This window comes from Falco naumanni, chromosome 4 (genome assembly GCF_017639655.2).
Source record: "Falco naumanni isolate bFalNau1 chromosome 4, bFalNau1.pat, whole genome shotgun sequence".
NCBI lineage: Eukaryota > Metazoa > Chordata > Aves > Falconiformes > Falconidae > Falco > Falco naumanni.
In genome coordinates, this window is record NC_054057.1 from 85,004,347 (window position 1) to 85,018,583 (window position 14,237).

A 14,237-nucleotide genomic window follows, 5' to 3' on the forward strand; every position below is an offset into this window, starting at 1 on the left:
AGAGGGGGGTGTCGGCAGGGGACCGGGGGGCAGGGGGTCCGCAGGGGGAGGTGGGGCGGGGGCGCGGGGTGCCCCCGAGGCTGGGACCCGGGGAAGCGAGGCAGGGGCGGGGGGAGCGGGCGGGGGCACCGCGCCGTCGCAGGGCGCCGGTGCCGCTTTAAGGCGGTGCCGCCGCGCCGGGCTCGGCCAGGCACCGGGAAGAGGAACTGGGCTTTGCACTGCCGGGTCGGGGCAGCACAGCGCCGGGCACCGGGCGGCACCGGGCCCCCCGCCGGGAGGGATGGGGCGGGGGACAGGCGCTGGGGGCGAGGACGGGCCTTTGCATCCCCCCCGCACCCCTCTTGCGGCCCCTCTGCTCCCCGCTGCGTCCCCCCCCCGCATCCCCCCCGCTCCTTCCTGCTGCTGCAAGGGGACGTGCTTGCCAGGGCTGCCTGCTTGCGGGGTGCTTGCGGGGTGCGTGCTTGAAATAAAGGCCCCCCTCCCAGCCCGCAGAGCCCCCCATCCCCTGCCCCGAGCCCCCCCCCTCCACCATGATTTTGCTGAGCAGCTTCTTGCACCTGCGGCCTCGGCGCTGCGGCCCCTGGGCAGGGCTGGGCAGGGGGCTCGGCCCCACAGCGGGGTCCCGCAGGGCTCTGCGGGTGCTGGTGGACATGGACGGGGTGCTGGCCGACTTCGAGGGAGGCTTCCTCAAGAAGTTCAGGGCCAGGTACCCCGACAAGCCCTACATTGCCCTGGAGGACCGGAGGGGCTTCTGGGTGTCGGAGCAATACGGGCGTCTGGGACCTGAGCTGAGTGTGAGTCTGTGCATCCCCTGGCTCTGCGCGTGTTGGCTCCGCACCCTGCGGCTGGAGCTCCGGCCCCGCGGGACCCACTGGCTCCCCACTTGTGGGTGCTGTGCTGGGGAGGGCTGTGGGTTCTGGCCAGAGCTCCCACCCAAACACAAGTACAGGTCGGCACACAGGAGGGCTTCCAGTAGTGCCTTTTTTCCCAGAAATCCCGCATTTTTCATGCACATCAGTCTTCCCCCCCCCCCCCCCCCCCCCCCCCCTTTGCATGCATGGATACAGATAGATGTAAAGAAAGGAGATCTTTCCGAACATCTGTTTTTAAATACCCCAAATAGCATAGCTGGGGTTTTCTAGCTCGGATTTGGCCAAGCTGCATGGATTGGTACTGCTCCTAGATGGATTATTTCGTTCCTCAACAGCAATGTGAGGGGTGGGTTGCAGCAGAGAAGTTGAGAGCAAGCCATGCAATTGATGCTTCATGTGAGGGCTTACTTAAAACAACTCCAAGCCCTCCCATGCCTGAAAATTATTGTATTCATTTTAATAATTAAAGCCTAGAAGCGGTTTTCTTTATGTTGTGCTTTATCATCCAGCGAAGGGCTGAGTGCTGTAGAAAGTCGGTTTCTGCCTCTACAAGTTCCCATCTCGATGGGATGTCTGCAGTCTCATCTGTGGATTGCAGTTGCGCTAGTTGAAAAGTGTTACAGCAAATGCAAGTATTCTTGTTGTTAGTGGTATGATGGCTCCAAGGAAGGGAACGTGAATAAGGTCCGGGGCTTTCCCACTGGCCAAGTCCTAAATAGCTTGATGAGCTGAAGGAGTACTGAGTCCTTTCTAGTTGGGATTGCTGAAGGGGAAATGGAGGACATCATTCATGCAGTGAGGCAGATGCTGAAAGTTTGGCAGAGGAATGCATGATAACTAGGTGGTTGGGTTTTTTTTCCCCCTTGATCTTAACTACTTTGGATGTGTTAAATGAAGGGAGCTTGTCATGTGTCTGCTGTGATCACGTAAAACCACCAAAACTTGGGCTTAAACAAGTAGCAAAACTTCCACAGGCTGACCTCGGGTCAGCCCTGATTTCACCTGTGGTTTCAGACCAGGGATAATGAGAGTTAGGAGGCACTCTGTGGCTATGGGCACGTGGGCTGCTCCAGTCTCCTCTCATCAGAGAGCACTATCAACCAGCTGTAGGACACCAGAAAGTAGGAGCCAAGGAGTCCAACGAGCTGTAGGTCCCAGCTCTGAGAGGGACAACAACAGCTCAGCAATACACTGAGCACACAGACCTGGAAGGATGGGGAGCCCTGGACGGGCAAGGAAGTTGCTCATTGATAGAGGTAAGAAGAAGGAAATCGAGGGTCTGTCCTGCCTGGCACATGGTGGGATTCCCAGCCTGGAGGATTTTTCCATCTGCCAGGCAGCTTGCTGGGTGCAGTGCCTTAGGGAGTTATTCTGGCTCTGGGAGCCAAGCGGGTCTTTTCTTCAAGACGAGCTTAGTTCTTCCCTCATCAAGCTTGATTGCAAAATGCTTTTTGACATAAGTAGAAGCAGAATAGCTATGGAAGTCCTTGCTGCAGGAGAACACTTCAGCACGGTTTGAAGTGCTTTGCTGCATCAGGCCACGTTTCTCAGATGTCTCTTGTGCAACTACAGTCAGTATCTTAAAAATAAACCATCTTTTCTCACCGGCCTAAAGCAGAGCAACAGGAGTTTGAATGCTTGCCTTGCCCCATGGCAAACTTTAAGGTAGCTGCTCTTGTCATGGTGCCAGGAGGCATTTCTGCTGGCTCTCTTGCACCGAATCAGTGTGTTCCATTATGACCATGTGTGAAGAAAGCTTTTCTTCCCTCCTCTGAATGACCAATGTTTGCTGCTGCTCAGGCAAAAGGAAAGAATGCAACAGTTGATCTGAATAGTCTCTCCTTTTAAGTTGGGTGTCTGCTCTTCACATGTTATCTGGGATCTTTTGAGAAATACAGGGTTTGATCCTGGCACGTCATGTTAAATGCTTGGTGCCCAAATAACGTAATGGCTTCATGCATTCATCTTCCTGAGAGCAGGCAAGGTGTGCAGCCAGCATCCTGGCATGGGCAGCCAGCAGGATGACGACTGTGACTCCCTGAGTGAGCCCTGTGTTTACTCTGGGGCATTGCTGCCCCGAGCCTGGAGTTCCCAGCGAAGACCCCGTTGCTCATGGCTGCCTGCTTTCTTCCCCCAGTACCAGTGTAGTAAAGCCAAAACCTGCTGGTTACCCACTAGATTCCTACTCATCAGGCAGGAGGGAGTTGCAAGTCTAGCTGGCATGTCCAGCCAGCCTATTTGTTGCCGTGAGCTGTAAGAACCAGCATCTAAGTGCCACCGAGGCTGCTCTCTCCTGCCCTGACACTCTGCCGGCTCCTCCCTACCCTTGCAATACAAGAAAGCTGGAATGGGCTTATAGTTCCTTTTGTCCCAATTCCCCTACCTCAAATACAGAAACAGGGGTGCTCAAAATGAAGGTCAATCCTTCAGGGCAGGGCTTCCTTCAAAACTGCTCCCAGCTGCAGCTGCTTGGCAGCATTGCAACACCGGCATGAGGCTGCTTCCACTGCCCGCAGCCACGTTGCAGCACTCCCAGGCTCTCCTCCCCGAGGACACAGCGTCTGTGCAAAATAATTGCTTTGCTTGGCAGCTGACAAGCTGTTACCTGTTTGAGGGAGTGCAGGGAATGCTGTTCCCTAGAGCTGTGTCGGACCCATCACAGGCAGCCCTTGGACTCTGCCCTTGTCCCGAGGTTTTGCTCCCTGTGGTCTCTCTGCTCCGCTCTCCCTCTGTGCCATACCGGTGCACTTGGGATGCTGACCTGGGTGTTAAGCGTTTCAAACCCTGCCTGGAGATGCTCTATTTGCCTGGTAGACCTTGCCCAGGCATCTCTGAAGAGGAGCATCTGCATTCATCCTGACATTAATTCATCCCATAATACACTTTCTCCTATGAGAGTGGTCTGGCTGTGAATTTCAGTGATCTGACGGAGATGAATAGGCCAGACAGCATCCGTGGCTGAGCAGCATCACGTTACAGCAGGGCTACCAGGGCTCGTCGCTGGACCACATAGAGGTGCCCCTCCAGATGCAGACCCAGGGTTTGGTTTGATTTTGGACAATCTCTTGTGTTTTGCCTTGAAGGACCGTGCCATGCCCTCTGTGTCTGGGGCTGCACAGGCAAAACCAAGCCAGCTCCAGGGCATCTCTCATCTAAATTGCGTGGGACGGGTGCAGGCCGGCAGATGGGGAGCAGAGGCAGGGCAGGTTAGCAGGAGGGGACCAGAGCCAGCACTCCTGCCTTTCTCACCATCACCATCCTCTCTGTCCTAGCAAAGAGTGGGGAAGATGCACATGCAAGGAGAAAAGTAGCAAGAAGCCCCGTGTGCTAATTGCTCTCTTTCCCCTCACAGGAGAAAGCCATCAGCATCTGGGAATCCAAGAACTTCTTCATCGAGCTGGACCCACTCCCCGGAGCTGTGGAAGCTGTAAAGCAAATGGCAAATTTGGCAGAGTGAGTAGGAACATGCCCACGGGATTTAGGGATGGATGGGGGAGCAGCCGTGGCTTTGCAGGCTCATCCACCTCCTGGCAGAAGCGCTGAATACATCAGCATTAAAAATACCTCCCGGCCTGCCGAACGTGGAAGGAAAGCAAGGGCTTTGACTCTGGGGGCAGTTGCCAAGAAAATCAGCCCCTTGCCTTCATCTCTGCTCCCATAAGGGTAGTCAAAGGGGGAACATGCTTGTCCTGCAGGTGTGGGTGCACATCCTGGGGTTAGGATCCTGCGAGATGGAGGACTAACACTTTAAATCACCCTGGTTTGATCTGTGTGTTGTGGGGGGTCTGCTTTGGGCGCCTGCCTGCCCAGGCACACAGTGGGGTCCTGCAGAAGCAGCCAGGTGTATCTCAAGGGGGAGCAGGGTCTGATCAGCATGTTTGGCCACCGAGTGACACTCTGCCCCTGTTTTTCTCCTCGTGGCAGCACCGACGTGTTCATCTGCACAAGCCCGATCAAGAAGTACCGCTACTGCCCTTACGAGAAGGTGAGCAGCTGTGAATCCCAGCTCCCTGTCCCCTACTGCGCTGCTCAGCGCATGCCAGCTGACCCCTCGTGCCTCCGGCTGTAAAGCAGCAGTGATATTGCCCTGCCCCACAAGTTTTGTTCCTAAGCATCTTGGCAGAGCAGCAGCTCTGCCATCAGCTGACCCCTGCCACTGGCATGTACTGAGACGCTTGAGCTGAGTATTTCATCACGTCAAAAGCTGCTTGGCTTTCAAAGCACTTGTGCTCCAGCAGCATCCAAATCCTTCCCACTAATGAACTTAATTAAGAGAGATGTGCGCCTGTATGGGGGCTGTAGCTCGTGCCGTGCCCTCCTGCTGCTCCACTGAGCAGCCCCTGCCCCATCCATCAGCCTTCCCCAAGCTCACCGCTCACCTCCTGCCTTCCAGTACGCCTGGGTGGAGAAGCACTTCGGCCCCGAGTTTCTTGAGCAGATCGTTTTGACGCGAGACAAGACGGTGGTTTCTGCTGACCTGCTTATAGACGATAGACCTGATATAACAGGTAAGAGGGTGGCAGGAGTGGCCAGAGGCAGCCCTGAGGGCAGATGGCACCTTGGGGTGATGGGTGCTGATTTCTCCTCGTTTAATCAGGCTCTCATCAGGGGGTTGTATCCACAGGCTCCTCATGTTGGAGTAGGGACAACCTCTGCGTCTCGTGGAGTTGTCTAGAGAGCCGACCTCTCCACTTGCTTTGCAGGGGCTGAGCTGAACCCCAGCTGGGAGCATGTGCTCTTCACGGCCTGCCACAACAAGCACCTGCAGCTGAAGCCTCCCAGCCGCCGGCTGCAGTCCTGGACCGACGACTGGAAGGCCATTCTGGACAGCAAACGCCTGCCACCTGGCCAGGCCACCTAAACACCAGCCTCCCGCGGCCAGCCGTTCGTGTCCATGTGGAGTCCTGCTGAAGGCTGAAACCACGGACAGACAGACAGACACTGTGCCTACTACAGAGAGGAAGAGGAGGGTGAGCTGAAGAGCCACAGCCACCCAGACCCAGAGAGCAGACCCCAGCCTGGCCATGCCACAAGGGACCAGCAGCAGGATTGCCCCTGTGGACCTGGCAGCTCAGCTGGGGGGCATTTTCCACTGGCTCCTGGGGTCTCAGTGCTGCATCTGCACCCCCTGCAAGGCCACCCTGGCATTTCTGATGGACAGGGTCACCCCCAGCATGTCACTGCCCTTGTCAGTGCACTGCATGGCACAGACCAGCTCTCCATCCTCCTCTCTGCATTATGTTGGGGATCATGTGCATGGTTTGTTTTGCCCTCGCAGGGCTTCATACAGAGGAAACATCCCCCCGGCCTATGCCGGGTCTGGGGAGAGGGGCAGCTGGAAGGGCAGGGGGAGCAGGTGGACACTGCCCAGACTCTCTGCACGGACTCAGCTGCACTGTTCCTTGCAGCTGATGCAACCCGACAGCTACATGCTTCCCCGCAGGAAGTCCCTGCAGCAGGATACAGGGACAGTACCACTCCTCCCGTGGATCTGGCTGTGGAGAGCAAGCCCTGAGGCAATGTCACACCCAAGATATAGCCATCTTCCAATTGGCAGGAGGAATCCCCACTTGCCCTCATGCCTGAGGAGCTGCCGCAGCTTTAGAGCTGAGACTTTATGAAGAGAGGGGCTCTTCTCCCGTGCTCATTACTCCTGGGCTGCTTGCCCAGGGCATCTCTGGGGCAGCGAGCAGGCAGTGGTGGCACCAGCCTTTCCTAGGAGCCAGGTAGTCCCTGCGGGTGCTTATGGCTCACCCTGCCAGCCAGCGATCGGACAGTCGCTCCTTGGATTTGAAAAGCAGGAAGGTCTGCACAGACAGGCTGCACGGTCACATCACCTCATCTCCCTCCTCCTGGTAGCATCTGACATCAGCCTGCTGGGAAAGCTCTGGGTGTGCATCTGCCGGGCACCCTGCTTCCACACAGAAGGTCCTGGGTGCTGCATCCCACCAGGGTCCGGCACAGAGATGGTCAGTGTCACAGAGCTGCCTGAGAAGATGCTGCTGTGTGGGGATGTGAGGCTGGTGGAGGAGCTACAGAGTTGCTGAGAAGTGGGTAAAGCAGACATACCGTGGGTGTCCAGAGGGCAGGCTGAGGGTTGTGTTGGTGGAGGATTGTCACGGCTGCAGCCATGGATGCTGGTTTCAGTCCTCACGTACTGTAAGGGAAGAAGCAGAAGGGATGTTGCTCTTGAAGGCTGGGGAAGCCCAGCAGAGGGGCCTATGAGGCTGTAGCATTGGGTTTGTTCTGCAGATGCCTGCCACTGTCACTGTCCCAGCTCTGGATGTCTGGGGACAGAGCGTGCTGCTGGCCCTGCTTGCCTTCTGCTGGGACCCCTGTGGCCGAGGTGTTTGGCCACCTGGCTGGTGTGAAAGGGCTGCAGCATGTGGCTGTCCGAGCCAGCCACCACTGCCAGATGGCTCTGCTGGGGCTGCTGAGCTCTGGGAGCAGCCAGCACTGCTGGGGAGCTGCAGCTGGACACTGAAAAGGGAGCGTTTGGACCAAGAGACAGCTCCAAGAGGAATGCTCTTTGCATAGCTGTGCCCACAGCCTCTTCCTGCCCTGCCTGGCTTGTTCCTGCCTCCCTGAGCGCACAGCAGTCCAGCCTTGAACTGCAGCTCTGCCTGGCGCCAGAGAAGAGACATCCCAGCTGCTGGGGAGAGCCGGTGTCCCCCCCGCTGCCTGTGGCACTGCTGTAAGCTGTTCCAAGCAGGAGCCAGTGCTGAGCTGCCAGCAAAGCCCCGGGGCTGTGCTGGGTGCATCAGAGCTGGCATGCGGCACTGCTGGCACCACAGAGGCTCTGTGGCCCCTGCTCCTACCATGCTGTCTGGGATCCCACTGCATGTCTCTGCTCTTCTGGCCCAAGGACTTGCTGGCTGCAGGAGAAGAATTCCCCACTGAGACACGTAGCCCCATGGGCAGCGGCGGTAGCCAGGGCTCAGCCAGGGTTAGCCACCCCATGCTGCTTGCTCCTGCCTTTGGTTTGCCTCTCTCTCCTATGGGCCCCCATCAGCACAGCAAAAAACCTGTGTGAGCTTAAAGCTACATAGCCAACAAATAGCCTATTTCAGCAGTGGCAGCAGCCTCCCACCATGTCCAGGACACAGAGGGGCTACTGAAGGTGGTGCTTTTGAACCTGTGCCTTCCCCGGCTGCTGCAGCACCAGGGATGGAGCCTGCATCATCTCCCATCTTTCTGAAAACCATCCTGTCTCTTGGGATGGGACGTGTCTGTAAAGACAGCATGGTTGGCCCATGGTGCTGGGAGTGACATACCACAAGCATTTTTTTAAATTTTTTTTTTTTTTTTTACACCACCACCCCTGTTTAAAGCACTGTGTACTTTGCTGAGTGGTGGGCTTGGTTTGGGGGTGTATTTGGGAGGGATGTTTGCAATATGCAGCCCCCTGGCCAAGAGCCACCTTGGTTGGAGGGTTTGCAAGCAGGGAGCTGGGATGCTACGCAAGGACCATGGGCAACCGCTACGGCTGCTGAGCATCACATACCCCTGGGCTCTGCTGGAGCCCCACCAGCTACCAGCTCCTTCATGCAGCTAGGATGGCCTCATGGGGTCCAAGCTGTTTCTTTTCCCAGCAGCACCATGTAAAAACAACTTGCCAAAGCTCTCCAGAACCTTCTTGCTGCCCATCCTCAAGCCAAAACTGGGGCTGGTACATTGCTACAGCAGCTGCCCCAAACCAGCCATCTTCCCCCAAGGCTGGGGCAGACCTGAGGGATGCGGGTCTTTGGGGGCCAGCAGGTATTTCCCCCTTGGTGGGACATGTGATACCAGAGAGACCATGTGAGTTCATGCCAAATGTACTTGAAAGCAGAGCTGGAGTTTCTCATGCGTGAGGCTCTGACTCGATGCACAGAAATCCCGAGCAGGTAGCTGGCCTGTTTGCTCCCACCAAACTCAGGACTGGGAGATGGCTCTCCATCGCCCAAAGGATCAGCCCTTTCAGTGTTCAAGCCCTTCTGTGGCCAGCTAAGATGTGCAGAGCTTTTATTTTTAAATGCACATCTAAAAAACTGAGGCTGATGAGGAGACTGCAATAAACACTGGATTTTATTGGCATCCAGCTTCTTAGAAATGAAATTTGGGTCTTGCAGTTTCCCACCTGTGGCTCTGCCCTCAGCATGTGGATGGAGGGGTTCACCTCCATGCTTGGGAAGCTCCTCTTGCTCAAAAAGCCTAGACCCAGCCCTGCTGCCCTGGCAGTGCCGGTCCCCTGTTAGAGGCTCTGTGGGCAGAAGTAAAGCTGAGGGATGGTTTTGGTAGCAATCAGCTTCCTAAAGATCTTTTGTAATAAACAAAGCTGTGAGGTGTGTCTCCTGTTGGGCTACAGAGCAGATGCTATAAAAGGGACTGGAACTGTCATGGGCTGGCTCTCCCCAGGGTTTCCTACCTTGTCCATCACTGCAGGCTGCTCCACGCAAGGCCGCAGGGCATCCACAGGTTTCTCCTGCCGCTGTGGGGCCATGCCATAAGGACCCCTGCACTTGACCAGTGCCTGTATGCTGTGAGCAGGGAGGGAGGGCTGCAGGGCTGGGAAAATCCCCATTTCTGGATCGGGCTGTAGGTAGTGATGCTCCAGTGGCCTGCCCTGGACTCTTCTTGCCCTGAGCACAGTAGCTGGGATCAGCACAGCATGGAGGAGGTGAGTGCTGATGCTGGGACAAAGCATAGGAATTGGTTTTTCCCCCCCAGGTATTCAATGCAGCACTAACTCACTACCACGTGCAGCTTAAGAACAGTTTGATTTCCAGCTCAGAGCACTGCATTAGATAGTTACAAGTCCTTGGAGGTTCAATTTGCCCATTTACTGGTGAGTCCAATCCTGCCACAGCTCAGCCCCTGCCTAGATGCTACAGCAAGGAAAAACGTGGTCTGTGCCATAGCCCATGCCAGAGATGTGTGTTTCTGGGCCTGAGCCGTGCTTGGCGGAGACAGGACAGCGCAAGGACTGACTCTGCTGCCCCTGATGCTGAGGTCAGGAGTGTCCCGCAGGAGGCAGTGACCTGCCCTGCTGTACCATGAGACAGCAGGGAGGACTGGGCATTTGCACTGGGGCTGGGGTACACTGTCCTCACACTGGTGAGACTCCAGGACACGACACGAGGTGTGAGCAGGATTGCATCCATGAGCTGGAGGCGCAGCCCTGCTGGAGCTGGGACACCCAGGGGCTCCTGGCCAGCATGGGGACAGGGTGGTTTGGCTGCCAGCTCAGGCAGCACAGCCTGGACTGGGTGTGCATCCCCCCAGGATCCTGCTGTGGGGCACACAAAGCTGCCCTGGGGCTGGTTTGGGCAGCAAGCACCTCTCTGCCCTTGCAGCTGCTTCCTGGGGCTGCCTCCAAAGCCTGGCAGCAAGCACCGGGCCCCAGCTGCTTCTCGTCCCCTACTACCCCTGCACCACGCTGGAGGTCCCAGCTCCCCAGAGGAGACACGGTCCTTTCCCTGGCACAGGGACCGAGGCAGCGGGTTTGACACCAGCTCTGCTAGGAGCCACCAGCCAGGCTGGCACCAGGGCCACATGTTTCCCAGTAAAAGATGGAGCAAGGTAGAGGAACCGCATCCCTACCAGCCATCACAAACTGCTGGTGTACAGCTGACCCACAGGTCTGCAGCTGCATCTGCTCCTCCACACTCTCCTGCATACCTTTTTTCTCCTTGAAAAGCCTCAGGTTGTAGATACCACATATCTTCCAAGTGACAAGCACAGTTCCCAAGGCAAGCAGAGAGGAGCAGGAAGGTGTTGCAGTTCAAGTTACGGCGGTCAGGCTCCCTTCTCTTTGTCCCCAACTGCTCACCTTTCCCAGTGAATCACAGGCTTTCCCCACCTGTCTCAGGTACATCGGGGACTGCCATCACCACCTCACACAGGGCACCAATTGTCACCACACAGGCAAACTAGCAAGCTGCAGCAAGGCTTTACCATGGGTGAGATTCTACTGTCCATAAATCCAGCTGCTACTACAGGTTATTCCTCACTGTCCACATTGCTTCTCCAGGCTCCCAGAGCTTCATCCAAACCCCTTTCATCCCCAACTCCCCTCTCTCACCCTCCTCAGAGCTATTTAACTATTTTGTGGGAACAAGCCACAGCTGTACATCAGCCAACCCACCGCCCCTGAAGCAAGGCTACAGCTGTATATTATCAAAGTTCATTAACCCACTACCTTCATTCCTCTACAGATCGGAGGTGGTGGTGACCTGGCCCTCGTCACCCTCAGCACAGGGGAGCATTCTGGGATGGTGCCAACAGGAGCCTTCGCACCCTTCCCATGGCCAGGGGTTGCAGTGGAGCAGCACTGCCATGGGGAAAAGGCTGTCAGTAGCAAATATGCCATCCCTAACGTGTAAGCACTGCCCTCGGCTGGGTGCTGAATTTGGGCATTGCACTGGAAAAGTCCTAGGTGGAAAAGTTCACAGCCATGGTGTGAAGCCCCTTACCTGCCGGGAGTGCGGCGCCGAGGGAATTCACCCCAAGAGCCACCCGCTTCACCCCGGTCCGAGCTGGCCCGAGCCTGCAGTAGCCAGCAGCGTGGGAGCAAGCGACGCTCACACCTGGATCCCTCGGATGCTGTCGCCATGCGGGTGTTCGTTAGCTCTTTCTCATGTTGGCCAGTGCCCAACTAACTGACCTGGTGCAACACCCGGCGAAGTGGGAGAGCGAGGGCTGCGGGGCCAGCTGGGGCCAGCCCTGACGCAAGGGCGGTGGGTGTCGTGGGACGCAGCCAGGGCAGGGGCCAGCGGGGGGATGAGTCACCCCCATGCCCAGGAGGGGAAGGAGCACCGATGGCTCAGCCCACGGCAACCACTGGACGGAGTTTTGCCCGGCCACCGGGACCGGTGTTGGGAGGGGAGCAGGATGGTGCCCCGGGGTCACTGCTCAGGGCCAGGGTCTGGAGCCCGGCGGTGCCCGCGCACCGTAGGCAGGATGAACGTGGAGATGAAGGAGAAATATCCACTAGAGGGGACTGTACGATCGTGTGTGGGAGCGCAGCTGCCAGCCGGGCTGCGGAGCAGAATTGGGCTCCTCCAGCAGCAGGGTCAGTCCTCCCTCCGGCCCCCAGCCCTCCTGGTTATCCCAGCCCGGGCTCCCAACGCCCTCCACATCCCTCCGGGTGGGCACTGCAGCACAGTGTGCCGGGGCCACCCAGAGCACCGTGGGGTTCCGAGGAAGCAGCTGCAGGCGCTGGGGAAAGGTGCTGGGCTGGCCCCTGCCAGCAGCCAAGCCCCCCCCTCGCTCACCTGCTGCCGCGTGGCATGGGGCAGAGAATGAGGTGAGCAAAAGCATGGGAAACTTGTGGGTTAGGAGAGGAGCTAGGGGTCTGTAGGGTCCAGATAGAAAATATCCTGGAAAAAATACCCCCCTTCTCCATGCCTCCCTGCTTAGCTCTGTCCCTGCGCCCCCCCGGGACCCCCCAACACTCCCAGAGCTGAGACTGTTCAACCTGCCCCTGCAAACCTGAAATCCCCCAAGGACCCAGGGCCATTACTTTGCTTTTTCCTCCCGCTCACCCTGAAGCCAGAGCCCGTTGTGGGGGGCAGAGGAGGGCAGTGCCGTGGGTGGCAAGGGCAAGTGGAACCGGGATGGTTTCTGGTGGTTTCCTCTCTCCTTCCCCTTCTCCCCCAGCATCACGATCATTTCCATCCTGGTAGGATTAATGAGCTTTGCTTCTCTATTTGTGCACGAGGGCTTAAGTAATGCACTCCCTGGAGAGGAATAAAACTTCCCTTACCCCAGAAGTGCTGGGGAGGCCAGATCAGAGCCCACGGTGATGGGCTGCATCAGCTTTCTCATGTCCTTCAAGGCTCCACACACGTTATGCCTGACCTCCTGGCAAAGATCCTGTGAAATGTTTATTTGCGACTGTGTTAACAAACATGCTTGTGGAACATGTTGTGTTTAGACGTGAGCATGCCACCTTCTCCCTGCCTCCCCGGGGCCAGGCTTGTGGGCAGCGTGGGGCCAGAGCTCACAGCTGCTGGAAACCGGCTGCTGACGCTGCTGACGCTGCACTCATGAGCACCGCCGGGACCGGCAACCCCGAGCACGAGGCTACCTCGCCTCCTGTTCCCACCAACCACCAAACCTGCTGGCAACATCCCACCAGTGGCTCTTTCCTGGAGGTTCCCACCCCATGCTCCTGGAGCGGGGATACAGCTGGGGGAAGGGTCTGACCAAGAGCTCGTACAGCCCTGGTGTGCAGCCGCTGGCATGTGGACACGAGGGCTCCAGGGATCCATCCAGCTCCATAAATACCCGTCACAGGGGAGGGCACTGGCCTCGGGCTACCCTGTGGGCAGACACCCGTGGAGCTGAGCTTGCACATCCCGCTCCCACGACCACCCTCGATGGGTCTGAGCTTGTCCCCATCCCCAGCTCCCTCGCCCACATGCTTCTCCTTGGCTGGCGGGTGCCAAACTGTTCCCCAGGTGGAGAGGGTGCCTTGGGGAAATGGTGCTGCTCCCTTCCCAGAACAGACTTGCCCTGAATATACAACTGTTTTGAACTTCAACTTGCCAGCTTTTCAGGGAAACTTGCCTTGGCTGTGTCTAGGTCCAATCCCCCATGTCCCAGAGCGTGTGTTCAGCATCCCCAGGTAGCTGGAACTGAAACTGCATCTGGTCTCTTGAGATCCAGGGAATGGAGATTAAGAGCAACAACTGAAAGGCTGTTAGCGGGTGAAAGCACTTGAGGGTCTATGGAAATACAGGGACTGTCCCCAAGCCCTGCAAGTCCCCTGTGACCTGCTTGGTGCCTGTGGCTTGTTTCCATCATGCCAACCCAGTGGGAGCCCCAGCCGGGCAGCACCTGCACTGTTTTCAATGCTTGCACGTCCGCCAGCGATGGTGGTGATTCATCCAACATCTCCTGGGGATGTGGGGACGGCTCCAAAATGCCGGCAGACTCGGGGAAACTCCCAAAGGTGCTGGGAGATGCAGCGGGGGCAGCTGTGGATGCCAGGAACCAGCGTCTACTCAGTAAAGGGGAGGCAAGGGGGCCCCATCGCATGTGCCAGGGGATGTCCTAGGACAAGGCGCAGCTTGTGCTGCACGGAGCGAGTCCTTCCCAGGTGGAGGGATGGGAAAGGCAGGGACCTGCCACACTTGGTGCTGCAAAGCCACCTGTGCACAGTGCTGGTGCCACGCGCACAAGGCTCAGTGCCATCACCGTCGTGTCACTGCGGAAGGCACTGGCCAGGAGCGGGCAGCAGCCAGTGCCTGTCCTCAGCCAGCTCTCCGTCTCAGTGGGACTGGGATTGCTGGTGCCCATGTTACCTTTTGCGGCACTGTGCTCACCTGCGTGAGGCTTTTGGCCAGGCACCAGCTGGGAACCACCTGGCTCATCACCCCA

The 14,237-nt window shown here is 57.5% G+C and overlaps 1 protein-coding gene across 1 annotated transcript; it reads left to right on the forward strand.

The window, feature by feature from the left end:
• Positions 1-190: 190 nt before the first annotated feature.
• On the forward strand, positions 191-8,948 carry NT5M (5',3'-nucleotidase, mitochondrial). The gene is made up of 5 exons (XM_040592635.1): positions 191-794; positions 4,225-4,325; positions 4,797-4,857; positions 5,266-5,380; positions 5,576-8,948. The coding sequence occupies exons 1-5, from the start codon at positions 531-533 to the stop codon at positions 5,731-5,733; spliced, it is 699 nt and encodes a 232-aa protein (XP_040448569.1). The 5' UTR covers positions 191-530; the 3' UTR covers positions 5,734-8,948.
• The last annotated feature ends 5,289 nt before the right edge of the window (positions 8,949-14,237 follow it).

What these genes read in the sequence shown, in the direction of transcription:
- NT5M (XM_040592635.1), top strand. Translation starts at nt 531, where the DNA reads ATGATTTTGCTGAGCAGCTTCTTGCACCTGCGGCCTCGGCGCTGCGGC. An exon ending in CAAATGGCAAATTTGGCAGA is followed by an intron (nt 4,326 to 4,796) that starts GTGAGTAGGAAC and finishes TCCTCGTGGCAG; the next exon opens with CACCGACGTGTTCATCTGCA. An exon ending in GCTACTGCCCTTACGAGAAG is followed by an intron (nt 4,858 to 5,265) that starts GTGAGCAGCTGT and finishes CCTGCCTTCCAG; the next exon opens with TACGCCTGGGTGGAGAAGCA.